General features: G+C 48.4%; 1 protein-coding gene across 3 annotated transcripts in view; it reads left to right on the forward strand.

Moving 5' to 3' along the window:
• PRKDC (protein kinase, DNA-activated, catalytic subunit) overlaps positions 1–26,803 on the forward strand; it is a 126,983-nt gene that overhangs the window by 46,002 nt on the left and 54,178 nt on the right. For all 3 annotated transcript variants that reach the window (XM_055432726.2, XM_055432724.2, XM_055432725.2), the window contains exons 31-49: positions 476–727; positions 2,208–2,431; positions 3,111–3,319; positions 3,508–3,640; positions 4,065–4,223; positions 5,075–5,278; positions 7,135–7,320; positions 7,689–7,793; positions 8,586–8,753; positions 10,707–10,834; positions 12,928–13,135; positions 18,892–19,070; positions 20,473–20,641; positions 20,845–20,910; positions 21,900–21,972; positions 22,952–23,100; positions 23,918–24,055; positions 24,252–24,371; positions 26,325–26,468. In XM_055432726.2, coding sequence (XP_055288701.2) covers positions 476–727; positions 2,208–2,431; positions 3,111–3,319; positions 3,508–3,640; positions 4,065–4,223; positions 5,075–5,278; positions 7,135–7,320; positions 7,689–7,793; positions 8,586–8,753; positions 10,707–10,834; positions 12,928–13,135; positions 18,892–19,070; positions 20,473–20,641; positions 20,845–20,910; positions 21,900–21,972; positions 22,952–23,100; positions 23,918–24,055; positions 24,252–24,371; positions 26,325–26,468 — 3,014 coding nt within the window. The remainder of the gene's footprint in view (positions 1–475; positions 728–2,207; positions 2,432–3,110; positions 3,320–3,507; positions 3,641–4,064; positions 4,224–5,074; positions 5,279–7,134; positions 7,321–7,688; positions 7,794–8,585; positions 8,754–10,706; positions 10,835–12,927; positions 13,136–18,891; positions 19,071–20,472; positions 20,642–20,844; positions 20,911–21,899; positions 21,973–22,951; positions 23,101–23,917; positions 24,056–24,251; positions 24,372–26,324; positions 26,469–26,803) is intronic.

Here is a 26,803-nt window from a genome sequence, read left to right on the forward strand (position 1 = left end):
GATATTCAGAGGGCCTCACTACTCTTGTGCTGTTCCTTCAAAAAAGCAATAATGGTTCTCAAGAAAGAGGGCAGGAGGAAGAGTCTGAAGTTTGTAGGTAGTGAAATGGTATCCAGTTAGGTTGCTAGTGTTTAAAGAAACTGAGGAGAATTACTTCTGGTGGAAATACCTTCTTGTCTGTGAGCACAGTGAGTGAGCTGTGAGTGCCACAGTTAGAAAAACACTATCCTGGATCATTTTGGAATTTCACTGCATTGGTAGGTTTGTTTATGTGAGTCTTTTATGGGGAGCTGTATTTGAAATATTGTGATATTGCCCATCTTGTTATGGTCTGATTACATTTTAACCTACCAGACTTTTTTTGTTCTTTATTGTTGGGAGAAGCTATTTCTTATTTTCATATAGCAGTTACCAAATGATTTTAATCACACGAGAGTGACTGATATGTGTGTTTGAATCCTGTTTCTCTTTTAAGGCAACAGGTCCCCTTCCTCATGGCTGAGAGACCTGGTCCAGAAGGAAGGCGTCCCCTTCCTCGTGAGCACCTTCGAGGGCGGAGGAGCCCGGGACCGGCCGGCTGGCCTGCTGGCCCAGCCCACCCTCCGCCACCTGCAGGGCCCCTTCAGCCTGCGCGCCACCCTGCAGTGGATGGACGCGCTGCTGGCCGCGCTGGAGTGCTACAACACCTTCCTGGATGCGGGCACCCTCGGCGCTGCCGAGGTCCTGGGTGGGTAGAGCCTCCTGGCTCAGCTCCACAGCTCTGCCCGGAGCCAGGCTGGGAACGAGATGGGGCATGTGACTGGACAGGATCTTGGGGTATCATTCTCAGCTCCGCCTGCTCCCTGCGCTCACAGTCAGGGTGCAAGGCCCGCTGTCTCCCCGCCCCGGGGTCTGCACCACTCTCGCCCTGCTCCCTGGGTCTCCACCCCTGTTCCCCCTCATCTTCCGAGCTCCTGGATGGTGTGTCTGTTGTTTTCTTAGCTCTTTCTGTTCCTGGAGCATTTCTGTTCTAGGCGGTAGTGACGGTGCTTGCGGAGGATGGTGGGCGGTGGGATGTGTGTGCTGAGCGGGCCCTGTCCCCCTGGGGACCTGCGTGGCCCACGCGGGCAGGTGCCGCTCTGGGAGGGGCGACCCCAGGGTGGAGCACGTGCAGCCGGCCGGTGGCTGCCAGGTGCGCTCTGCTCTGAGGCTCAGAGCAGCTGCATTTAGTGTCTGGGATTTCTCCTGGGTCCTCGCTTGCGTGCGCCAAACTGTAGACTTGCCCACACAACAGGTTGGGCTGTTCAAATGATTGAATCGGGAGCGTCTGCTCTAGCTGTGGTGACAGCCGACCAAGGGGACTGTGTCCTCCCCCAGTCCTGTCAGAGGTGACAGGGTTAGAAGGACTCAGGTGGCCCCTGGTCTGCTGGACTCAAGGGCACCTGGGGTTTGAGACTGTGACTCTGACCACGTGTACTCTCAGTTACTTGGATACATAATGACCTGTCATCAGAATTACTCACGTGACCCGTCAGATGGCAATTTGATTAATTTTCCTTAAATCTAATGACACAGAGAACTGGAAGTCTCCACCCGAGAGGGTCTCACCCAGCTTCCACCTTGCTCGTCTCATGAGTTTTGTGGGAAACCCGTCTGGGAGTTGGTCTGAAACTGACTCCATGAAATAGCCAGTCAGACCCGCTCGTTTAAGGCCAGGATGTGTCTCCCCCGCTGCCCCTTTGGAGGACATTTAGGTTGTTTCTTCTTTTTTTAAATTGAAAACATTGCTAGAATGAGCATCCTCAAAGTGCATCTTTGCGATTCCACTATTATTTCATAAGGATAAAATCTCAATGCTGGATCGAAGGATATGAACTTTTAAACCTTTGATAGAAATTGGTGTGCACGTTTTATCAAAGCTTTTAGTATGATTGGGCAAATAGCCCTTCGAAAAGATTGTGTTAATTTATGGTCACGTGAGTAGTGTTTGAGAAGCAGGATCTAACCTTCCATACGTGTGTTCTTACTGTGTGGGTCAGCAGTTGAATTCTAGGTGGGTGGTGTTTTGAAATTAGAAGAAATAACTGCCCATTTTATTCAACTTTTATTGAACCTTTAAAAATTTGACTGAAAGTATATCATGCCCATACTTAAAGAAGCAGTTTTACGTTAATCTTAGTGGTTTTAGAAGGAAGTGTATGCTGATATTTTACTATAATTTTTTCTAGGTGCTGAAACGCAGTCTTCACTTTGGGAAGCAGTGTCTTTCTTCTTAGAGAGCATCGCCCTGCATGACATCATGGCAGCACAGAGGTGCTTTGGCGTGGGGACCGCAGGTGACAGGCCCAGCCCGCAGGAGGAGGACAGGTACAGCTACAGCAAGTGCACGGTGGTCGTCCGGGTCCTGGAGTTCTCCACGACGCTGCTGGGCGCCTGCCCCGACGGCTGGAAGGTGGGCCTGCCCTCCCGCCGGGTCTGCTTTCCCAGAGCTGTCCCTAAGTGGGAGCAGTCTGTTCTTGAAAATACCAGGCTTCAGTTCTCATGTGGGAACAGAAGACAATTTTCTAAATGTCTTATTGGCTCTTGGGTTTTATGCTGTGACCGAGCACTTGCCTGAGGAAATGCACATCAGCCAAAGTTTGTAAATGTGTTTGGCCGAGGCCCACAGCCCACCCATTGGCGTCTACTGGGTGCCTACTGTGCACCTGGCCTGCCTCTCCCAGTACTGGCGGCCCAGGCTGCCCCATGAGGGTGTCACGGGGGCACTTCCAGACCCTCCTCTCCTGGGGCTGAGGGCTCAGACCACCCCATAAGGGTATCATGGGGGGCACCTCCAGGCCCGCCTCTCCTGGGGCTGAGGGCTCAGACGACCCCATAAGGGTGTCACAAGGGCACCTCTAGGCCTGCTTCTGCCAGGGCTGGGGGCCCAGGCCTCCCTGTGAGAGTGTCATGGGGGTACCTCCAGGCCCGCCTCTCCCGGGCCAAAGATGGAGCGACCCAGGGAGACTGGAATGTGTGTTGTCTGGGCCTCGTGGAGAGAGGGTGCCAGCCCTTCCCCAGGCAGATGGAACCCCGCATGCCTGGCCATCCAGGGCACTGGGAGTCCCATTGCTGCCATTGTTTCTGTCCAGCGCCTCGGGAAGGACTCGTGCAGTGCAGACCTCCTGAAGCTCCTGGTGAGGACATTGTGTGCACCCTCGAGTGTGGGCTTCAACGTTGGAGATGTGCGGGTGATGGAGCAGCTCCCCGACGTGTGTGTGCGCCTGCTGAGGGCCCTGAGGACGTCCTCACACCAGGACATGCTGGAGGCCTGCCTCCAGGAAGAGATCACAGTGGAAAGGTGGGGCTCCGGATGTGCTCAGCGTGGGTGTGGCGTCAGCCAGGGTCTGCCTGGCCCCAGGACAGCGACCATGGCTGGGGCCCTGCAAGCTAGTAAATGCATTCCAGCAGGACTCATGATTGTCAGGGTCCTTACAGTAAGGAGGCCAGCACTCACTTGGTTTTTCTTTGTTTTCCTTGCCTGGCCAGCATTGAGGAGCTGTGTGCTGTTGACCTGTATGGCCCGGACGCTCACACGAAGAGGGCCAGACTGGCTTCTCTTGTGTCGGCTTGTAAGCAGCTGTACAAGGCTGGCTTTCTGCACGTCGTAGTGCCGTGTCAGGTAACTGTGCTGCTTTGTTTTACATTTCTCTTAGCTTATTATGACAGTTCGTTTATTTATGTTTAGTCTTCTTAAGACATCGTTATGTACAGAGCTTGCTGAGATGGGAATTAGAGAAATATTTGCTCTAGACACATCAATGTTGCCTGGAGTGTAAAAGCAGCAGTGAATGCTAAAGTTCGTGAATGTAAGCTGGAAATCCAGTGAAGGACTTCTGAATGTTTTCAGCAGCCTTCTGAGACCTCTAGGCACTGACTGCTGTCCTCCCTTTGTGGCAGGAAGCAGAGGGGAGTGAAGCTGCCCCTGAGAGTCGGAAGGCAGTAGTCAGTGTAGTGAACGTGGCTTTTTATGGATGAAAGCAGTGAGGTTGTGTTTTCCTCTCAAGTGTCTCATTGCTGGGTGTCTCAGTATTGCTTCACTTCAGTCTGCAGATGAGCAGCATTCTCTCGGCATGAAGCTTCTTTCCCTGGTTTATAAAAGCATCGCCCCTGGACATGAGGGGCTGAGCCTGTCTTCCCTGGACCCCAGCTGCCGGCGGTTCGCACGTGAGCTTCTGGAGCTGGCCTTTGCGTGCGGAGGACTGGTAGGAGACGTGCCCGCGTGCACATGTGCCTTCTGGTGACCTCGGGCAGCACTTGCAGTGTCCCTGGAGATGGGAGTTTAGTTGGGGACCTTCTCGGCTTCGGCTCCCCACTACTGTATTCTGACCTGGAGAATTCCATGGACTGTATAGTCCATAGGGTTGCAGAGAGTCTGACACGACTGAGCAACTTTCACTTTCATTTCACTTTTCTCAGCCTCACAAGGACTTTAATAACTGATTTATATGAGATGACTTTTTCTCCCATAAGAAAAGAGTTTTTCTTTTTTTTATAAAAGGAGTAGAATGATGTTCTTCTTGAGCTGAAGTTTGGTCTTTCTCAGGCAGAGAACGTTCTTTGGGTGCAGAGCCACCCTGTGCTGACGCAGTGGCTCTTCCCTCCCCTACCATTGGTGACTCGAGAGGCTGGTGTGGGAGGCATGTCCAGATGCCCCAAGTGCTCATGGCCTCGGGCTCTGCCAGGCAACCTCCACCAACCCCTTCTCCTGCCCGCCCCCGTACCCCCTCAGCACAGACAGACTACTGTCTAACCTCCTCACCTGAGGGTCCCCATCCACTGCTTCCCTTCTCCTGTCCCCTTGTCCCCTCGGAACAGACAGACTACTGTCTAACGACCTCATCTTTCCAGATGCTCCCGTCAAAGCAGGATTTTTGGGAGACATGGGAGTCAGGAAGAGTTCTGACCCCAAATGGAACCTGGGAAATGGAGCCTGGGGAGGATCTGCAGTGCAGACCAACCCCAACCTCCCAGGCCAGGCCCCTGTGCTTTCCATGTCAGAGTTCTCTGTCACCCAGGGAGTCCTGACCACTGCCATCCCCTCTCCTCCTTGCAGTGTGAGCACCTGGTGGGTCTCCTTCTGGACACAGCCGTGGTATCCACACCATCCTCAGGAGGCGCCCAGAGGAACATTGTCAGCTTCTCTCATGGACAGTATTTCTACAACCTGTTCTCAGAAACGATCAACACTGAACTGTTGAGAAATCTGGATCTTGCCGTATCAGAGCTCATGAAGTCATCTGTGGATAATCCCAAAATGGTAATGGGTTTTTCCTCTTAGGAAAGTGTGTTTTCTTTAGTAATGCTTATAAAGGGGTTGCTGTACTGCTGAGAAAATGCATCATTAAAACAAAGTGCAATCTTTGCCTGGAAGGTCTAAACCTCCTGCGCAAAGCCTCTCCTCTGTGAGCAGTTAGTGATGTAGTGGATAGGAGACGCTGACCCTTGTTCTCATCTCGCAGGCTCCATGCGACGTGGCTCAGCTGTGGGAGCAACTGGCCTTGGTCTCCCCTGGCTACAACTGGGCCAGCGCCGCAATCCCCATCACAATGCTGAGTCCTCACTTCCCACACATTCATGTTCTGGCCCCTCTGCCCTCCACACTGAACCTTTCAGGTCAATATTTATTATGTAGTTTACTTTGGTCTGCTAAACTTAATTTTTAACTTTAAGTTGGTTGGTTGGTAGACCGTCAAAAATCGTTGACTGTTGCAATGGCCATTCTCAGGCAGAGGCATAATTCCCTGCTGAGTTAATGAGCTGTTATTGCAAGGAGACTTTACAGCTGGGGCCCTAGTCAGCAGGTTGTTAACTAAGTGAGAGTCAAGAGCAGGTGTTTCCGATGCACCCGGTCTCCACGGGGTCTGTGTCCCATGCGCCTCCCCAGAAAGCTGCTGGGGCAGGTTATGCACCAGGATGGTGCAGTGGGGACTGAAGACATGGGTTTGGGGAGTGGGCGGTCTCCCGGGGAGGGCGCTGACCCCGCTCCGAGCCCCAGGAGGCATGCCCCACCCTCTGATGGCGCACAGCCTCCCCTCTCCCCCACCGCGCGTTTGATGACAGCAGTGACACTCATGAGAACAGCTCAGGAGGGGGACACGCTGGGGCGCTGTCCCTCTGCCCAGCGAGAAGCCACGTGCAGCCCTCCGTGTGTGTGCGGATCCCCTCCCACGGACCACGTCACTAGAGTGCATTTCCTCGTCAAGGGTACCTGCGCCATTAAGATGGTGTTGTTCACGAGTCAAGTATTAAGTTCATGGCCGTCAGTGTTGCCAAGGAAGGAGACATGTGCTAGCCTGTGGCTGGCTCATCTGTGAGCGGTGTCATGGCGGTGGGGATGTTGATTCATTGATCTCAGTGGACTTAGGAGAGCGCTGTTGGGAATGCGGTTGGACAGGAATACATGCACGTGTGTCCTTGTGTGTGTGCCTGTGTGTCCCCGTGTGCATGTTCCTGTGTGTGCGTGTGCATGCTCCTGTGGGTGTATCTCTCCCTGTGTGCATGTTCCTGTGTGCATGTGTGCTCCTGTGGGTGTATCTCTGTGTCCCTGTGTGCATGTCCCTGTGTGAGTGTGCACTCCTGTGGGTGTATCTCTCCCTGTGTGCATGTCCCTGTGTGCATGTTCTTGTGTGTGTGTGTGCTCCTGTGGGTGTATCCGTGTGCCTGTGTACATGTCCCTGTGTGCGTGTGTGCTCCTGTGGGTGTATCTCTGTGTGCCTGTGTGCATGTTCCTATGTGTGCGTGTGCCTGTGTGTGTGTGCTCCTGTGCGTGTGTCTCTGTGTGCCTGTGTCCCTGTGTGTGTACACGTGAGTGCACACGGTGGTAATGGTGACCGCAGAAAGCTGACGGCCCCTCTCATGGGGAATGCCCCCACTAAGAACAGTAGTGGTGTAAGCCTGAATTAGTCAAGAGGCTGGAGACCACTGTGGGCCTTTGGAAGAAAACTCACGTGTTAAGTCACATGTGAACTTCAGATTTGAGGAGCTGTGAGGTACATGGCTCTTCTGGAAATAGCGTCTTCATTTTCCGGGCAGAGCTTTGAATGACAGTAAATTCTGTTGCCCGTCTGTCGGCCTGGATGGTAAGTTTCCCTTCCTTTGCCTGCACTGTTCCAGGTGAGCGCCATCCTGAACGGTCTGTTGGATCAGAGCTTCCGGGACCGAGCCAGCCAGAGGCACCAAGGCCTGAAACTGGTCAGCACCGTCCTGCAGAGCTGGGGGTGCTGCGGCCCGTGGTGGGCCGGGGACGCCACCCCTGACAGCAAAACTGCGGTGCTCACCTTACTGGCAAAAATTCTGCAGGTATTTTGAGAGACCTTGAAAATGTAATTGTGCCCTTTGCTTGTGTCTTTGAAAGTTTGATGGAGGTTTCTTGAAAAACCTCATTAGTTTGACTAATTTCCAATTCACTTACATCTTATGTTTTTCTGTTTTTTACTTTATTGTCTTTTATTCTCATCGTTTCTTCTTATGCTTTATCTTCTCAGTGTGCCTTTATGTGCACTGTCTTAGAGGATAGTTTTTAAATATTTCAGAACAGAAATTGTTGACATCCTTTTGAAGCCCAAGAACAAATTTATAGATCGTTTCTGAAATTTAGAAAGTAGAAAATGTAGTATAGGAAATTGGGGGCACAGTGTAGAAATCTGAGTTTATTTTCCCTCTGTTAGATCGATTCATCGGTGTCCTTTAATACAAATCACAGTGCCTTCCTGGAAGTTTTTACAACATTTGTGAGTCTACTTGGTGATCCAAAATTGGATCTACATTTAAAGGTAAGAGGTTAAAAAGATTTTTTTTCAGATTATGGTCTCCATTTGTTTCTTGTTTTATATTTTTGTCTATTTGTGATATTTTCTATTGTTTTTTTTTTTTTTTTCATTTTATTTTATGGAAAATTTCAGGCATTCTCAAAAGCAGAGGGAGCAGCACAGAGAACCACTGGGTTCCTGTCACTGGTTTTTGTAGCCATCAGTCATATTTCTACTAATTAAGAATCTAAAGCATCTCAGTAACTTGGGTCCAGAACTTCATAGACTGTAATTTTAGAGTCCTTTAACAGTTAGATTTTACTCCAGTAAAGTGTAGCCTCATGAAAGTGTCTTGCTCCTGGATCACGAGGATGTTTCTTTGGGATTTTCTGCTTCATGTGCTTAGTCAGGTCTCACATTTCTCAGCAGGAGGGGGTCTGGGAACTGATGTCCCGCCCAGGGAGGAAGGTCCTCCTTGGGATCTCTGGGGCCCTGGTGGAGGAGAGTCAGCTCTGCATTCACCCTGTAGGCTGTCCACAGTAGTCTTTCCTCAAGAACTTGGGCAGCAGGTTCCTAGTAGCAGCTCTGCTTGTAGGAGGAGAAATCACACAGACTCGTGCTGCCCTGTCCCATGCTGTCGGGTGGCCCTGACTTGGCCACCGGGACGAGAGTGGAAGCCTGGATGCGGGGCACATCCCACCATGGGGTTGGTGTCCTGCAGTGGTCATTGAACCCCCTGGCTCCATCTGTAGAGAGCAGTCACTGCCCTTGTCCGTGGGGCCTGCAGCTGGTCTCACGCTTGTGCTTGCTCCGCAGGGCCAGGCCGTGGCACTGCTCCCCTTCTTCTCCAGCCTCACAGGGGACCGGCTGCAGGAGCTCAGACACGTTCTTGAGAAGCTCATCGTCTCTCATTTCCCCATGAAGTCTGGAGAGTTTCCCCCAGGGACTCTGCGCTACAGTAACTATGTGGATTGTATGAAAAAGGTTAGTTTTCAGTAGTAGCAACCAAAGGTAAAACACTGCTTGTTTCCTGTTAACATTTCTTGGGGAGACGTAAGTGAATATTGAGAGAATGTTCTAATTTTAAGGATTCTGTTGAATTCATTTTGAAAGCTGGGTGTCTGCGGATGCAGAAGCGTATCTGAATCCTCTATAACTAATTGTTTCTCAGACTTCCCTGGTGGCTCATATGGTAAAAGCATCTGCCTATAATGCGGGAGACCCGGGTTCGATCCCTGGGTTTGGAAGATCCCCTGGAGAAGGAAATGGCAATCCACTCCAGTACTCTTGCCTTGAAAATCCCATGGACAGAGGAGCCTGGTAGGCTATAGTTCATGGGGTCACAAAGAGTTGGACACGACTGAACGACTTCTCTTTCTTTTCCACCTTAAAAATTGTGAGGTATTTTATGCATATAAATATTGTGCAATATTTTATGCATGATGTGTAACTTTTGAAGAATAATACCCCAAAAGGCTTAGAAACAGAATATTATGTATATGGTACAACTTCTGAAGTTTGAGTAGTGGTTGTTTGAGAAGCATCCATATAACCGTCTCCTGTATTCAGCTGTTAACTTTTTGTCATACTTGCTTTGTGTGTGTGCATGCGGGATGTGTGTGTTTGGCTGAAACCTCTGCGAGTTAGCTGCACACGTCCTGGAGCTTCACCCCCGGATGCTTCAACAGTGCGTCCTGAGCAGGAGGTGCCAGGCTGATACCAGATGCAGGAAAGTTCACACTGCCCTCAGACCCTGTGTTCCGTCATCTGCGGTCACACTTCTGATGTCCTCGTGTTTGGCTGGATGTTTCAAATCAGGATCTAATTAGCAGTTGCTTTAAACTGTCGTGTCTCTGGTGTCTTTACATCTGTAACTGCTTCCCCTTCATCCCTTTTGTTTCTCTGTGATGTTGGGTTTTGGAAGAAAGCAGAGCATGTTCTTGGAGGCTGGCCCCCTTTGTCTGCTTTTTTGTTTCCCTCCCCCTCTGCATTTTCTCTAAACTAGAATTCAGGCTGCAGGCGTGGCCATGATATTCAGGCTCACCTTTCTGGCAACAGCCCCACCTGAGTAGGCCTTGTGAGCGACCTCATGTGCTAGCCGGTCGCAGTGGTTGCCGCCTCATTTCTCTGTTGGATGGTGTATTCTTTCTGCGATTCAGAAGTCATCAGTGGTCAGTAGCACCATTGCACCAGTACCATCTGAGTTTCCTGCTCCCCCACGATCTGCCAGCAACTTGTTGTTGAGTCCACAAAGGTTCTGAGTAGATCTGTAGTACCTTTCTCTTACTGTAGGTGCAAGTGCAAATAATCATGGAACGTTTGCAGAAAGCTTCTGGTCTAAAAAGATGTAAAACGACAGGAACTGAGAGGGAACAGAGTCAACAAGTCAAGACAACATCAAAGAGACCGTTCAGAGGAACTTCAGAGACTAGAGACGGTGCCATGTTGAGACAGAACAAGCGAGGGCTCTTGGAAATTAGTTACACGAGGGCAGAATTAGAAAACCTTCACCAAACAGCAGCTAAGATTGCAGCTGTCTCCTGAAGTGTAGAGAGAGCAGAAGGACATGGAGGTGGAAGGTGGGATATGAGGTGAGAACGCTGGACCCACAGCCTGGAGTGTGTGCTGTGTGGCGAGGCTGGTGTGAGGGGACACTCGCACCCTAGGGGCTGGAGCCCAGGAGCGGCCTCGTGGAAGGGAAGAGAGGACCCTAAACATGGTCAGAGGAAAACTGTCTGTGAAACTCTGAGGGAATCAAAACTCAAGTATTTTGTGAACACTATATGCCAGGCGTTAACTGTAGCCACAAAAATGACATATATTGGCATTTGTTAATCTTTGTGAAACTTATAATTTTCTCTTTCTTATTTGAACTGTCAAAAATCAGTCCAACACAATTATCATCATCGTCACCGTTGGTGTGTGTTTCTTTCCTAGTTTCTGGATGCATTGGAGTTATCCCAGAGTCCTATGTTGATGGAGTTGATGACAGAAATTCTGTGTCGGGAACAGCAGCATGTCCTGGAAGAATTATTTCAGTCTACTTTCAGGAAGATTGCCAGAAAGTAAGTCACTCCTAGTTTGTGATCCCAGGAACCCTAAATGTTTTATTTCTGTGGGCGGTTATTATTGCTGTGCAGAAACCAGTGAGTGCCTTTTATCAGTAGATGCAGTTAAATTTTTGACAAAATCCAACACTCATTTACTCATTTATGATAAAAGTGGCAAAAGGTCATCTAAGAAAAAGCAACAGCCAACAAAATACAGTGAAAGGCTGGATGTTTTCTTCCTGAGTTTGGGAACAAGTTAAGGATGTCTGTTCTTTTCTACTCGATGTAGTACTGGAGGTTCCAGCCATTGCAGTCAGTCAGGCAAAAGAAATAAAAGACAGTCAAAGTGGAAAGAAAGAAGTAGAACTGTATTTCCTCACAGATGGCCCAAGGTAGAAAATCCTGAAGATCACAAGAAACCAATAGAACAATAATTATTCACGGTGTGGAAGTGTTGCAGTGTGTGGACGCAGCCCCTGCTGCTGGGCTCTGTGTCACCCTTTTGCTGTTGAGAGTTAGTAGCTCAGCAACTAGAGTAATGGCACAGTGACTAGAGTAATAGCCTCAGTGATTAGAGTGGTAACTTAGCAACTAGAGTAATGGCACAGCGACTAGAGTAATGGCTCAGCGACTAGAGTAATGGCACAGCGACTAGAGTAATAGCTCAGCGACTAGAGTAATGGCACAGCGACTAGAGTAATGTCAAAGCAACTAGAGTAGTGGCTCAGCGACTAGAGTAATGGCACAGCGACTAGAGTAATGGCACAGCGACTCGAGTAATAGCTCAGAGACTAGAGTAATGGCACAGCGACTAGAGTACTAGCTCAACGACTAGAGTACTAGCTCAATGACTAGAGTAGTGGCACAGCGACTAGAGTAATGGCTCAGCGACTAGAGTACTAGCTCAGTGACTAGAGTAATGACACAGCGACTAGAGTAATGGCACAGCGACTAGAGTAATGGCACAGCGACTAGAGTACTAGCTCAACGACTAGAGTATTGGCACAGCGACTAGAGTATTGGCACAGCGACTAGAGTACTAGCTCAATGACTAGAGTAATAGCTCGGTGACTAGAGTAATGACACAGTGACTAGAGTAATAGCTCAACGACTAGAGTAATGGCACAGCGACTAGAGTAATAGCTCAATGACTAGAGTAATGCCACGGCGACTAGAGTAATGGCTCAGCGACTAGAGTAGTGGCTCAGCGACTAGAGTAGTGGCACAGCGACTAGAGTAATAGCTCAGAGACTAGAGTAATGGCACAGCAACTAGAGTAATGGCACGGCGACTAGAGTAATAGCTCAACGACTAGAGTAATGGCACGGCGACTAGAGTAATGGCTCAATGACTAGAGTAATGGCACGGCGACTAGAGTAATGGCTCAACGACTAGAGTAATGGCTCGGCGACTAGAGTACTAGCTAAATGACTAGAGTAATAGCTCAGCGACTAGAGTAATGTCAAAGCGACTAGAGTAGTGGCTCAGAGACTAGAGTAATGGCACAGCAACTAGAGTACTAGCTCAACGACTAGAGTAGTGGCACAACGACTAGAGTAATGGCACAGCGACTAGAGTAATGGCACAGCGACTAGAGTAATGGCACAGAGACTAGAGTAATGGCACAGCGACTAGAGTAATGGCACGGCGACTAGAGTAATAGCTCGGCGACTAGAGTAATGACACAGCGACTAGAGTAATAGCTCCGCGACTAGAGTAATGGCACGGCGACTAGAGTAATAGCTCCACGACTAGAGTAATGGCACGGCGACTAGAGTAATCGCTCGGCGACTAGAGTAATGGCACGGCAACTAGAGTAATAGCTCGGCGGCTAGAGTAATGGCACGGCGACTAGAGTAATAGCTCGGCGACTAGAGTAATGGCACAGCGACTAGAGTAATAGCTCAACGACTAGAGTAATGGCACAGCGACTAGATTAATGGCACAGCGACTAGAGTAATAGCTCAGCTTCTTGTATTTCATGGGTTTATATACATAATCTTTAGTTTTCTTATTCATAATCATTAGCCTTTACTTGTAGCATAGTGGGCCCTCGTGGTGTATTCGTTTAAATCTGGCATGTGCATGTAATTTTCCTTTGTTCTTAGGAGTTCATGTGCCACGCAGTTGGGCCTTCTGGAAAGCGTGTACCGGAAGTTCAGCAGGGACGACCTGCTTCCCAGCGCCACCCGCCAGGCGGTAGTGGACCGGGCCCTTCTCTCTCTGCTGCGGCACTGCGGCCTGGCTGCTCTGAGGGACTTCTTCAGCAGAACTGTGGTGGAGGCTATCGATGTATTGAAGTCCAGGTTTACAAAGGTATCATAGTCTGTTACTAAGTTGAATGTTAGTAAGAGACTACAGCCCTCCTTGGTCAGGGTCACTAGAAACTGCTGTGTATTCAGCCAGGGTGTCAGCAACTCAAGAAGCGTCCCCTCCATGCTCTGATCTCAGCCTTTGGGCACTCGGCATCTGCGTTAGTTTCTGGAGACGTCTGTAACAAATGACTGGGAGTGTGGCTTAGACCCACAGGGCTTTCTATCATGGTTCTGAGATCAGAAGTCAGACATCCGCTTCCTGGGGCTGTACTTGCTCTAGAGGCTCCAAGGAGAACACGTGTCTCTCCACCAGCCTCTGGGCCTAGCCTCCCTCGGCTCATGGCCACAGCCCTCCTCCCTCCAAGTCTTGGTCACTTGACCCCCTCCTTCTTCTCTTCCTCTTTTTAAAAAAAAATCCACTATTTTTTCTTTTTATTAATTGATACATAGTTGATTTACGATGTTGTGTTCATTTCAGGTATAAAGCAAAGTGTTTGTTATATTAAGCTGGTGCAAATGTAATTGCAGTTTTGGGCTGTGAATTTTAAAACATTATAACTAGGCTCAAATACATCTTTATTAATCACGGAACCATTACAGTTACAGTCAGCACATTTTTGCCTACGAGAAATAAATTTGTTTATTCTTGTAGCATAAAAATCTGTGCCTTGGGACTCAGTGAGTTCTTGGGAAGCATTTTCTGTCTCCTGCTGGCTGTGGAAGCATTTTCCTTGCAAAAAGTTGTTGAGATGCTCGATGAAGTGGTAGTCAGTCGGCGAGAGGTCAGGAGAATCTGGCAGATTAGGCAAAACTTCATAGCCTAAATCATTCACCTTTTGAAGCATTGGTTGTGCAGTGTGCCATCAGGCATTGTTGTGGAGAAGAATTGAGCCCTTTCTGTTGACCAGTGCCTGCTGCAGGCATTGCAGTTTTCAGTGCATCTCATCAATTTGCTAAGCATACTTCTCAGTTGTAATGGTTTTGCTGGGATTCAGAAAGCTGTAGTGGATCAGACAGGTAGCAGACCACCAAACGATGACTGTGACCTTTTTTTGGTGCAAATTTGGCTTTGGGAAGTGCTTTGGAGCTGCTTCTCCATCCATCCAGTGAGCTGGTCATTGCTGGTTGCCGTATGCAGTACACTTTTTGTTGCATGTCACAGTCTGATCAAGAAATCGTTCACTGTTGTCGCATAGAATAAGAGATGACTCTTCAAAACAACCAAGCTTTTTCACCTTTACAGTTTGCTTCACATACTGAACAACCATAGAATGGTTGACAGTGAGTTCTTCGACAACTTCTTGTATAGTTGTAAGAGGATCAGCTTCAGTGATGGCTCTCAATTGGTCGTTGTCAACATCCAATGTCTGGGTACTTCACTCCTTATCTGCAAGGCTCTCATCTCCTTTGCAAAACTTCTTAAACCATCACCGCACTGTACATTCATTAGTAGTTTCTGGGCCAAATGCGTTGTTCATGTTGTAAGTTGTCTCCTCTGCTTTATGACTCATTTTGAACTTGAATAAGAAAAATCACTCGAATTTGCTTTTTGTCTAACATCATTTCCATATAAATATAAATTATACAGCTATAAGTCATTACCAAAAATCTTAGTGAGAAATGTGCATTAAAATGATGTAATGATATATAATGTAACCAAATTAAGAATGTATTCCAATATCAAATGGCAGAGTTCAACAGTGCAAAACCCCAGTTACTTTTGCACCAACCTGACTGGAAAAGGTCAGTCTTCATTCCAATCCCAAAGAAAGGCAATGCCAAAGAATGCTCAAACTACCGCACAATTGCACTCATCTCACACGCTAGTAAAGTCATGCTCAAAATTCTCCAAGCCAGGCTTCAGCAGTATGTGAACCGTGAACTCCCAGATGTTCAAGCAGGTTTTAGAAAAGGCAGATGCACCAGAGATCAAATTGCCAACATCAGCTGGATCATGGAGAAAGCAAGAGAGTTCCAGAAAACCATCTATTTCTGCTTCATTGACTATGCCAAAGCCTTTGACTGTGTGGATCACAATAAACTGTGGAACATTCTGAAAGAGATTGGAATCCAAGACCACCTGACCTGCCTCTTGAGAAACCTGTATGCAGGTCAGGAAGCAACAGTCAGAACTGGACATGGAACAACAGACTGGTTCCAAATAGGAAAAGGAGTACGTCAAGGCTGTATATTGTCACCCTGCTTATTTAACTTATATGCAGAGTACATCATGAGGAACGCTGGGCTGGAAGAAGCACAAGCTGGAATCAAGATTGCCGGGAGAAATATCAATAACCTTAGATATGCAGATGATACCACCCTTATGGCAGAAAGTGAAGAGGAACTCAAAAGCCTCTTGATGAAAGTGAAAGAGGAGAGTGAAAAGGTTGGCTTGAAGCTCAACGTTCAGAAAACAAAGATCATGGCATCTGGTCCCATCACTTCATGGGAAATAGATGGAAAAATAGTGGAAACAGTGTCAGACTTTATTTTTTTGGGCTCCAAAATCACTGCAGATGCTGATTGCAGCCATGAAATTAAAAGACACTTACTCCTTGGAAGGAAAGTTATGACCAACCTTGATAGTATATTAAAAAGCAGAAACATTACTTTGCCAACCAAGGTCCGTCTAGTGAAGGCTATGGTTTTTCCTGTGGTCACGTATGGATATGAGAGTTGGACTGTGAAGAAAACTGATCGCCGAAGAATTGATGCTTTTGAACTGTGGTGTTGGAGAAGACTCTTGAGAGTCCCTTGGACTGCAAGGAGATCCAACCAGTCCATTCTAAAGGAGATCAGTCCTGGGTGTTCATTGGAAGGACTGATGCTAAAGCTGAAATTGCAATACTTTGGCCACCTCATGCGACGAGTTGACTCACTGGAAAAGACTCTGATGCTAGGAAAGGTTGGGGGTGGGAGGAGACGGGGACGACAGAGAATGAGATGGCTGGATGGCATCACCGACTCTGTGGACATGAGTTTGAGTGAACTCCAGGAGTTGGTGATGGACAGGGAGGCCTGGTGTGCTGTGATTCATGGGGTCACGGAGAATCAGACACGACTGAGCGACTGAACTGAATACATATATGTGTCTATTTCTTTTTTTTTTTTCTTTTTTTTTTTTTTTATATCTAAAAAAGAATTTTATTAAAAAAGCACAAATGCAAAGAAATGAGCAGAGGAAAATTTATGCGTCGAACCTGGACTGGTCACTTATGATAATATACATGCTACAATTCCATTCTCTCCAATCATTCTTTCTTTCTTTATTTGATTCTTTCCAATTAGAGGTTATTACAAGATACTGAAAATAGTTCCTGTGCTATACAATGGGTCTTTGTTTATCTGTTTTATGTATAGTTATGTGTGTGTTAATCCCAAACTCCTAATTTATCTCCTTCCCCTCTTCACCCTTTAGTAACCAGAAGTCTGTGCTCTATGTCTTTGAATCTATTTCTGTTTTCTAAGTTGACAGTCTCATAGTTTAGATTCCGGTTATGAATGATGCCATATGATATTTGTGTGACTTACTTCCCTAGTGTGATAATCTGTAGGTCCGTCCATGCTGCAGATGGCATGTTTCACTCTTTTTATGGCTGAGTAATATGCTCTGTGTTGGCGTGTGTACCACCTCTTTATCCATTCCTCTGTCAGTGAACACTCGGGCTGCTTCTGGCCTCCTCGGTTCTGTGAGGTGTCTCTCTCTGCCTCTCTCCTGTAAACAGGAGTGCATTTAGGACCCTCTTGGATACCCTCAGAATTCTTTGTTTCATTTCCTCTGTCTCATCCCTTCTCGCATGCAAGGTGACAGACCCAGGTTCCAGGCATTGGAATGTGGGTGTCTTTTCAGGTCTTTAATTCAGCCTCACACAGTCCACCTGTGCCAAGTGTTTCTACTTGCAAAATACGTTTATCTCATTCCAGGTCTAAACCCATTATAACATCAACTTCTGTGTCCAAAAGCTCACCTAAAGATTGTTAACACCAAGTCCCAGACCTCCTCATCTAAATCGGTATGGGTGGGGTTCTCAGAATGGTGCATTCTGAGGCCACACCCTCTCCGTTTGTGGACCTCTGAAGCTAGAAAACACATTATTTGCTTCCAAAATACAGTGGTGGGACAGGCATAGGGCGATCATTACAGACATTCCAGTTCCAAACAGGAGACAATGGAAGGAAGGAGTTTGTTTCCATAGCCGTTTGGAAATTCAGCCAGGCAAATCCATTAGCTTTCAAGACCTGAGAACAGTGCTCTGTGGCCTGATGTTCTGTGCTCTGGGCCAAAGACTCTGTCCTTGGAGTCATCTCCTTTTTCCTTGAAGGTTACCTTTTGTTTTCAGCTGAGCAGTTTTCTGTTTCTTGCCTGTAGCATTTGGGGAATACAGCATCCATTTTTTCATTTCATCTTGTCTCCTTCCCCTTCAGTTCAGACTGGTCTGAGCTTCTCAGAAACCTTTTGTCCGTCTCCTGCCCATCTTGGAGATTCCGGCCATGGCCTCTCCCTGGTCCTGGGTCTTGCGGGGGTCAGGGGGTGCAGGCTGAGGGCAGCAGTGAGCACAGGCTTCTTTCCCTGGCTGCACCTGTGGTCTTCTCCAATCGACTTCCCTCACCATGGATCTCCTCATGGCAGTGTCTTCTACAAGCTGGATGGGCTGAGAATTTCCCACATCATCAAGTTCTGGTTCTTTTTGCTTAACACTTCTGTCTAATTTCTCACACTCACATTTTATTATGAGCAGCAAAGAAGAAGCCAGGCTTATCTCCAGCAAATTTACTTAGAAATCCTTTCAGCTCCATATTCAAGGGCACAGCCTACTTTCTCTGCTTTCTGCACAACCTCTGAACTTTCTTCAGCTCAGTTTTCTCCCACCATCCAGCACGGATCCTCTTTGCTCCAGTTTCTAAAAACTGTTACCTACTTCATTCTGAGACCTCACCCCTGATTACTTTTAACGTCCGTATTTCTACCAAAAGCAGGTTTGTGACGACGGCCATTCCCTGAGACAGCATTCATTGCTTTTGCTGCCACTGGCTTGCCCTCCATTTCCTTTTGGACGCTCACCATCAGTGCCTTCAGTGCTGACATTCCTAACAACAGTCTCTACAAGGCAATATAGACATTTTCTGTCATGCACGGTGAAATTTTTTTCCTCCTCTCTTCCCTGTTCAATTCCAAGGCCACTTACGTATTTTTTTCATTTTGAAGTAGCCCCCCTACTCTTGGTACCGAAATATATATTAGTTTCCCTAACCTGCTGTAATAAATTACTATAACCTCAGTGGCCTAGAACAACAGAAATCTCTTGTTGTTTTGGAGTCCAGAAGTCCCAAATGAGTTTCACTGAGCTGAAGTATTTGCTGCCACACATCAGTACTTACGTTCATGTTTTAGCCCCTGGGCTGTTTCTTACTGAAGTGGTTTAACATCTTTGTTAAAATTATTTTCAATTTAAAGGGCATTGAGTATTGACAGAGATTCACTCAGTCCTGGCCTACTCTTTGTGACCCCACAGACTGTATAGCCTGCCAGGCTCCTCTGTCCGTGGGATTCTCCAGGCAAGAAAACTGGAAGCGTTGCCATTCCCTTCTGCAGGGAATATTCCTGACCCAGGGATTGAACCTGGGTCTCCTGCATCACAGGCAGATTCCTTACTGTCTGGGCCACCAGGAAACATTGAGTATTAAAGTTGATTTATTCAATAAAATATTTTCCGTGTTTGATAGGACCAAAGATAATCATTTGTTATATGTTTTTAGCTGAATGAATCTGCCTTTGACACTCAAATCACCAAGAAGATGGGATATTACAAGATGTTAGAGGTGATGTACTCTCGTCTTCTGAAAGATGATGTCCACTCCAAGGAATCTAAAATTAACCAGGTGTTCCACGGCTCAAGCGTCACAGAAGGAAATGAACTTACAAAGACATTGATTAAGTAAGGTTTTCCTTAACTTTAGATTGTATTTTTACGTATGTGTATAATATGAATACATGCTTAAAGACTGAATTTTAGTAGTTTTCCTGTGTACAAACTATGTGGTGGTGGTGGTGCCTCTGTCCATGGGACTCTCCAGGCAGGAATACTGGAGTGGATTGCTGTTTCCTTCTCCAGGGGATCTTCCCAACCCAGGGATCAAACTTAGGTCTCCTGCGTGGCATGGCAGGCAGATTCTTTCCCACTGAGCCACCAGGGAAGTCCCTACAGAGTACTTGGATGGAGTTAATTCAACATGTTATTGGGTAGCGTGTTTTATCCAGTACACATTATCTGTAAAGAGTACAGCTTTTTTTCTTACTGTTTTTCTACCATTTCTTCTCCCTTAACAGCTCAATATGTTTTCAGTGTATGATTTATAGTAAGGCAGGATTGAGTGTATCTTATTTTCTCTCTCATTTGAAACTGAAGGAGCAGTCTGCATTTCTAAGCAGTGGTTCTGTAAGGCATGGGATAGTCAGGTGTGTCGTCTCTGCAGCCAGCTTTCTCTGCGGCTCCTGTCTTTGTGCTGAACACAGGAGTGTAGCGTCTCACTCTGCAGAGTCTCCTCCACCCACAAGACCCTGCCTCAAGTGTGTGCCTTGGGGGTGATGTCACCCCCAGGCGTTGGCATCAGTGAAGGTCTTGAGGGCCGTGTTTTTCCTTCTGAATCCAACCCCTGAGCACACCCCCCGGGGCTGCCGGGTTCGTGTTGCTGGTCTCCTGGAGCCAGCGGCTGGGAAACGTTGGGCTTGCCGGGTGGAGCCGCACAGGCCTCCTGGTGACAAGTCTCGCTGCCCTGTGGTCACAGTGACCATTTGTGTATTACTGGAACCTGATTGTTTGCTCCTCAGCCTGCAGCCCTTCAGAGGGACCCCGTCCTGTAGCTGGGGGGTCCTATGGCTGGGGGTTTCCTGTAACTGGAGGGGGCGTGGCAGGGCAGAGCGTGTGGTCCCGTGGCTTGGGCTGGTACAGTTTGCCCATCAAGGGCTGGCCAGTGATCCCTTCCAACTGCAGGCTGTGCGGAGCAGCTGGGAGCAGTGTAGATGGAAGGGCAGCTGTGTTCTGTTGGCAGTGTGCTAACGGGCTGGCCGCTGTGGGCAGGGCCAAGACCGGGCTCCTGGGTGTTCTTGGCACCTCTGTCACCACTGCCACCCACCCTCCACGCCCTCGCACAGACCTTGGACTCAGTCATTCAGACCTGGCCTCTTGGAGCCCCTCCTGCTCCTCAGGCTGGGCCCTCCACCCCAGCTACCTGTGAGGTACAGCCCAGGTGTGGGCACGGGTGTGCAGGGCAGGTCCCACTCTGTGGACTGGAGCTGGTCTCCCCTGGAGGGACTGACCCTCACCCGGCCTCCCACAGGCTGTGCCATGATGCCTTCTCGGAGAACATGGCTGGGGAGGCCCAGCTGCTGGAGCGCCGGCGGCTGTACCACTGTGCCGCCTATACCTGCGCCATTGCCCTTGTCCGCTGCGTCTTCACGGAGCTCAGGTTTTACCAGGGCTTCCTTTTCAGTGAGAAACCGGAGAAGGTAGGCCCCTCCAGACCGCTGGCTGTGCTGCCTGGGTCCTGCGGGGTGGGGTTGGGGTGCTGCTGGGTCCTGCGGGGCCAGGCGGGGTAGGGTGGGGGGCCTCCCAGAACCGGGCGCGGATGCGGACAGCAGTTGCTGTAGTGACATCAGCAACAGGCCTCTCCGCCACTGGGGCATCATCATAGGACCCTTTGCATTTACAGAACTTGCTCATTTTTGAAAATCTGATAGACCTGAAGCGCTGCTACACGTTTCCCATAGAAGTGGAGGTAAGTGAGGCTGGTCATGGTGTTTCCAAGGTAAAAACACTTACCAAGGCTTGTAGGGAAAAGCGTACACAGCGCTGAACACTAACTGCCCTCCATTCAGGTCCACTGTGAACTGTAAACTCAGGTCCACTGTGAACTATAAACTGTTTCTTACAGTTCGACCTCAGGGATAATCTCAGGCAGCTATAAAAGGCTGGCCCTAACTCACGTTTTCCCTTAACTTGTAAAGGAGAGAAAATGCCAGTAAAAGGAGCTGTTAGCACACATCCCCCGAGTGGTCTTCTGAGTAAGCTGCTTTGGTCAGTGAGTTGAGGTCTGCGCCATGCAATGTTGGGCACTGGTGGAGGCTCACCCAATCCTGGGCACTGGGAGCAGAAGTAGGGTGATGGGGAGGACACTGTGGCCAAGAGCCAAGCTCAGTCTCTGCCGAGCTCAGCGGACGCTGGGGTGCTGCAGCCTTTCACAGCCCAGGGCAGTGGATGGGCAGAATAAGTGCAAGGGGAGGCTGGCATTCTGTCCCGCACAACCAACCTCCACTCCGTCCTAGTGTGGCTCGGTGGCTCACAAGTTCAGGTAAGTGGTTGCTCCCTGCCTTTATGCCCTGTGCCCTTTTGGAATAAAGCTAGGACTGTTTTCTAGGCCTGTCTTCAGAGAACTAAGACATCGCATAATCACACTAGTCTTTTGGGTGCTCAGATGCTCTGTGTGTTACCTGTGAGTGTCTGGGAGCAGCTGGGAGCTCTGTGGTCCGTCGCAGCTGTGCAGACGAGGGCCTGAGGCTCCTGACCAGGCCTGAGGCTGGAGGGACACCACCTGCCAAGTCCCAGGGCCGGAGGAGCACCCCTCCTGGGCTCTTGGGGTCAATCTTATGGGTGTTTTAGTTAGTTTTGCTTAAAGTGAATAAGTGATTTTTGTCAGATTGCTGCAAAAATAGAAAATATGTGACCCCAAGTCTAAAAAGTTTTAAATTGTTTGTTTTTGCCTGATAGGTTCCTATGGAAAGAAAGAAGAAGTACATTGAAATTAGGAGAGAAGCCAGGGAGGCGGCAAATGGAGATTCAGGTAGGACATTTCCAAAATGATGAGGAAGATTCCAGTATATAGGTAGTATTTTAAATACCCCAACCTTGGATTGGGTTTGGAAACTTTTTATTTTCTAGTGGTAAATAGAATTGTACTTCGAAAGAAATGCAGCTAGTTAAAGCAGCATGGAAGCATCTCAGGGTAGCCAGAGGAGTTCAGATCTGGTTCACTTTCTTAACACAAGCAAGATTGGTGTGCTGTTTGCTTTTGGATTCTGTTTACGTGTTACTTAGACTCGTCTCCCTGCGTTTGCTGCAGTGTCCCAGAAGGGGGGTCTTGACCCTCGAGGTCAGCGTGGACTGCGATGCTTTGTGTAATGCCACTCTCTGAAGAGAGCTCTCCTAGCCTCTCTATTTACTAGTTACTTGCCTACATCAAGTCTTACTTGTGACGCTCAGGCTTAGTTGCTCTGTGGCATGTGGAATCTTAGTTTCCTAACCAGGAATTGAACCCATGTCCCCTGCCTTGGAACGCAGACTCTTAACCACTGGACCCCCAGGGAAGTCCCTAGCCTCCCTATGTATAATCAACCCTCTGTCCTTCCACGTGTTCCTGGTTTCAATTTTTGGCTTAATTTTTCTACATGGCTTTTTTTCTTTCCCCTGATTCAAGGATAAAATTTGGACCAGTTTTCTAAATTCCTTACATACTTTGGATTAGATATTTATCAGTAATACCTTTAGCTACATTTATGTTAGGGTTTATGAGCAAGATGTGCATCATCAAAATTTTAAATGCAAGAAGTTCTGTTAGCATCACATCCAAAAACTGGATCTAGTTTGACTTAATGTCTTTGTTTTTGTTAAAGAGTAACTGTTCAGGGATTCCAGATCACCTGGATGGTGGGTGAGGAGTATGGATTTAATGAAAGTATCCTAAATGCAGATGTCACTTGAGCTTCGAGACACACGTGTCTTACTGACTTGAGTGATGGTAGCTCATCCTCTTTTTCCTTCAGGTGGCCCCCAATACATGTCTTCACTATCGTATCTGGCAGACAGCAGCCTGAGCGAGGAAATGAGTCAGTTTGATTTTTCAACTGGAGTCCAGAGCTACTCGTATGGGTCCCAAGACCCTCAGTCCAGTGCTGGTCATTTCCGGAGACGGGTGATTAAAGAGTGTTGTTGGTGTTGGGAAGGAAGGGCCACCTCAGGATAGAGGGGCCCCAGTCTCTAGTCCAGGTGCAGGGTCTGGGGGCAGTGGGGGAATGGTAGCATTCCTGACTCCCCCCAGGGATCAGAGTTGATGTCAGAACCATGTGTCTGTCATCAGCGTTCCTGGCCCAAGCAGAGCCTCCTCCTTGGAGGGCGGGCCTCCAGGGAAGGAGTGTCTGGTGGCGGGGGTAGGCTGTGACCTTTACCTGTCCAATATGTCCTCTCGGATTTTCCTCTGCTGCTTTTTCCTGGAAGTGATCTGGGCGTGTCCCAACAGTTGCTCCGCCCCGTGTGTGTGACACCTCAGTTCAGCATCCCATGTGTAAAATTATTATCCCTGCTCTTTTTTTCTTAAAAAGGATCAGGAATTTTTTAAATTCTATTATTGATTAAAATTTTGAGGCAGATTAAGTTCACAGAAGTCCTCAGTACTTTTCACAGTACTGACAACCCAATAGGAAACCATGTACCCTGTGATTATCCTTCAGTTGCTCTACTTTTACATAAAGTTGCAGCTGAGAATCATGGGGTCTGTTGCTCTCAAGACGTGGAGTGTTCTGGGGCCACCAGGACACGTCTGAAGAGATGTGTGTAGAGAGAAGCAGCTCTTCAGTGCTGCCCTGACTTCAGTGTGACCCCAGAAGAGAGCTGGGCAGGCGGGGGCAGGGGCACTTCCTGCAAACACGAGGACGATGGGAGGTGCCGACTGTGTGCAGTGTGGCGGAGCAGGCAGTCAGGTGCTCAGCCCCCCATGGCTTCTCTCTCCCCAGGAGCGTCAGGACCCGGAGGGCCCAGGCGACGTGCTGGACCTGGACGCGGACGAGCTCAGTCAGCATGAGTGCATGGCCCCCCTGGTGGCCCTGGTCCAGCACATGCACAGACTTGAGGCTGCGCTGCCCGGAGCGGAGGTCTGTGCTCTTTCTGGCCTCGCTCACCACGGCTCACCGTGACTGGCCATGTCCTGCTGAACAAGCATTTGACGTCGAAGACTAAACTGAGTCTCCTCCCTAACACTCGTGGCGCCGTGTCCCTCGCGACCTGCTCTGTCAGTGTTGTGTCGTGATGCCACCTTCTCACTCACTAATGTTGAGTGTGTTATTTCAGGGTTCAGTGCCAAGAAATCTTCCTCCTTGGATGAAACTTCTTCATGACAAACTGGGAAATCCATCAGTGCCATTAAATATCCGTCTTTTCTTAGCCAAGCTGGTTGTTAATACAGAAGAAGTAAGTTATTTATTTCTTTAAAAACTCTTTTCAGTTATATGCATCTCCTTAGAGAAGGAAATGGCAGCCCACTCCAATATTCCTGCCTAGGAAGTCCCATGGACAGAGGAGCCTGGTGGGCCACAGTCCATGGGGCCTCAAAGAGTCGTACATGACTTAGCAACAAAGCACAAAAGCACATGTGAATCTACTTTTAAAAATCCCACAATAAAGGAAGACGTTAAGGGTCACGGCATGGCTTTATTCTCTGAATAGATTCACCAGCCTGTATTACTTATTCAGCGTCATTTTTCTTTCATTTTCTTGTAAAACACGTATATTAACTTCTCCTGAGTTAGAAGCGGCCTTTGTTGTGGAGTATATGCATCGGCAGGTTTCTTACCGCTGCCAGCCTTCTTGGTCTAGAGTAACAGAGAACGTGGGAAAGAGATTCCTGGTAACTGTGAAGAACAGCCGGCGTGTTTGCATCATGGCTCTGTTGATCTGTCAGTCATGCGTGGCTCTGTCAGGAGGGGCACTCGGACAGGTTTATGAGCGATCCTAGGCTGACCTGGGAGGGGTAGGGGGTTCACATGCAGCTGAGGAGGAGTGAGTGCCAGGAGGGGGCCTCCCGGGCAGCAACTCGCGAGGCCTCAAGGCCATCGAGTAGTGACGGGCCCTTTCTCAGAGTCATACTTGACTTCTAGCTCCTGTGGCTCAGACAGCAGAAATGCCCCTTTTGGTTCTGGAGCCAGAAGCCCGAGACCAGGATGTCAGCTGGTTGGCCCTGATGATGCGTGACCAGCTGCTGTGCACCTTGGCCATTTCTTGGCCTGTGGACAGTCTTCTCTCGGCACCTGTCTCACGTGTAAAAATTTCCCTTTTAATCCTTTTATCAAATAAAGACACTGCCACTGGTTAAGTCCCCCGCTAATGACTCTTAACCTGATAATCTTCCAAGATACTGTTTCTGCATCAGGTCACATTTACAGGTCCTGCGAGTTGGGCCTCAGTGTCCTCTCGGGGCTCACAGTTCAGCCATAGTACTTGGGATCATGTGACTTCCAACTCGTGTTTCTGCAGTGCTGGCTTGATGGCTGGAGGAGAGGAGCTGGCGTCTAGTGTTTAGTTTAACACGGGGGCTGCTGAGCTGTGTGCACACGTGCGGCATCAGGGGCCTGCAGTATTGCACACGTCCTGAGCTCAGGAACCTTCGGGGCCCATTGTCTTAATGGAACAAAAACATAGAACTTGTGTTTACAGTTCTTTTTAAAGTTTGAACCTTTATCCTTTTTTATAGTTTAATAGTACAGTAAAGAAATTTATATTTAAAATTTATAAACAAACCAGTAGACATACATGGAGAGTGTAAACATTATTTACCTCTGGGGTACTTGATTAAAAAGATTTGAGACCACAGAAATTTATCTGTGAGCGTAGATTTGAAATCCCTGAGAAAACATTTGGAGAAAGAAGAGGGTGGCAGAGGGGACAGAGGCCGAGAGTCTTGGGTTACACTCGGTTTGAGTTTCTAAAGTAAATTCAGTGGAATTTAGTGCATGGAGATGCTCTGGATTTCAGAGACCTTGGGTGTGTGAAGAAAATTCGCCACATGCACCTCACTTCCATATCCTCCTTTTGCACTTGCCCTTGCTTCTGTATCCAGGAAGAGTAGGATCCTAGCTGTATGCTGTGCGGAGGGTGGGATTGGTGTGGAACGTTGTTACTACTCTACACACAATTGGAGCAGATCTACGCAGAGAGCAGATCAGTTTGAGTCTGTCTCCATTGAGCTGGGGTTTCAGGGCCCACAAGGAAGACTTCATCTGAAAATCTAATTGAATCAAGCAGCATAGTTGTTGGCATTCACACTTGTTTTGAATTTAGGTAGAGTCGTAATACAGAAGGATGTTCCTGAACGCCCATCTTGGTTACTCAGCAGCTCTGACATCTGACCTTTGAACTCTCACCTAGGTCTTCCGGCCTCATGCGAGGCACTGGCTGGGCCCCTTGCTGCAGCTGGTGGTCTCTGAGAACAACGGCGGGGACGGGATCCACTACCTAGTGGTTGAGATCGTGGCCACGGTCCTTTCGTGGACGGGAATAGCCACCCCTGTGGTAAGAGCAGCTGCATCTTTGGTGCCCTCTCCCCGCGTGGCCCCCGGGACCCAACCCCGAATGTCCTCAGCGTCTACAGCCCAGATCCTGCCCATCTGTGCTGCTGCAGAAGGCCCCATTCTACTCCTTCACGTCTGTCTGCTTTGCTTTGCTTTTGATAATTCCTCTGGCTTTGCTTTTAAGATGTTGGATGATTGCCCTGTTTTCTTACTGCTTTAGCTTGCTAGGAGCACGGACCCTAATAATTGGTTTATTAAAAGTACATTTGAAATATCCAGCCAGGCTCCTCTGTCCATAGGTTTCTATAGGCAAGAATACTAGCGTGGGTAGCCATT

Source organism: Moschus berezovskii, chromosome 16, assembly GCF_049115385.1.
Source record: "Moschus berezovskii isolate FMDL1 chromosome 16, NW_MosBer_1.0, whole genome shotgun sequence".
Classification (NCBI taxonomy): Eukaryota; Metazoa; Chordata; class Mammalia; order Artiodactyla; family Moschidae; genus Moschus; species Moschus berezovskii.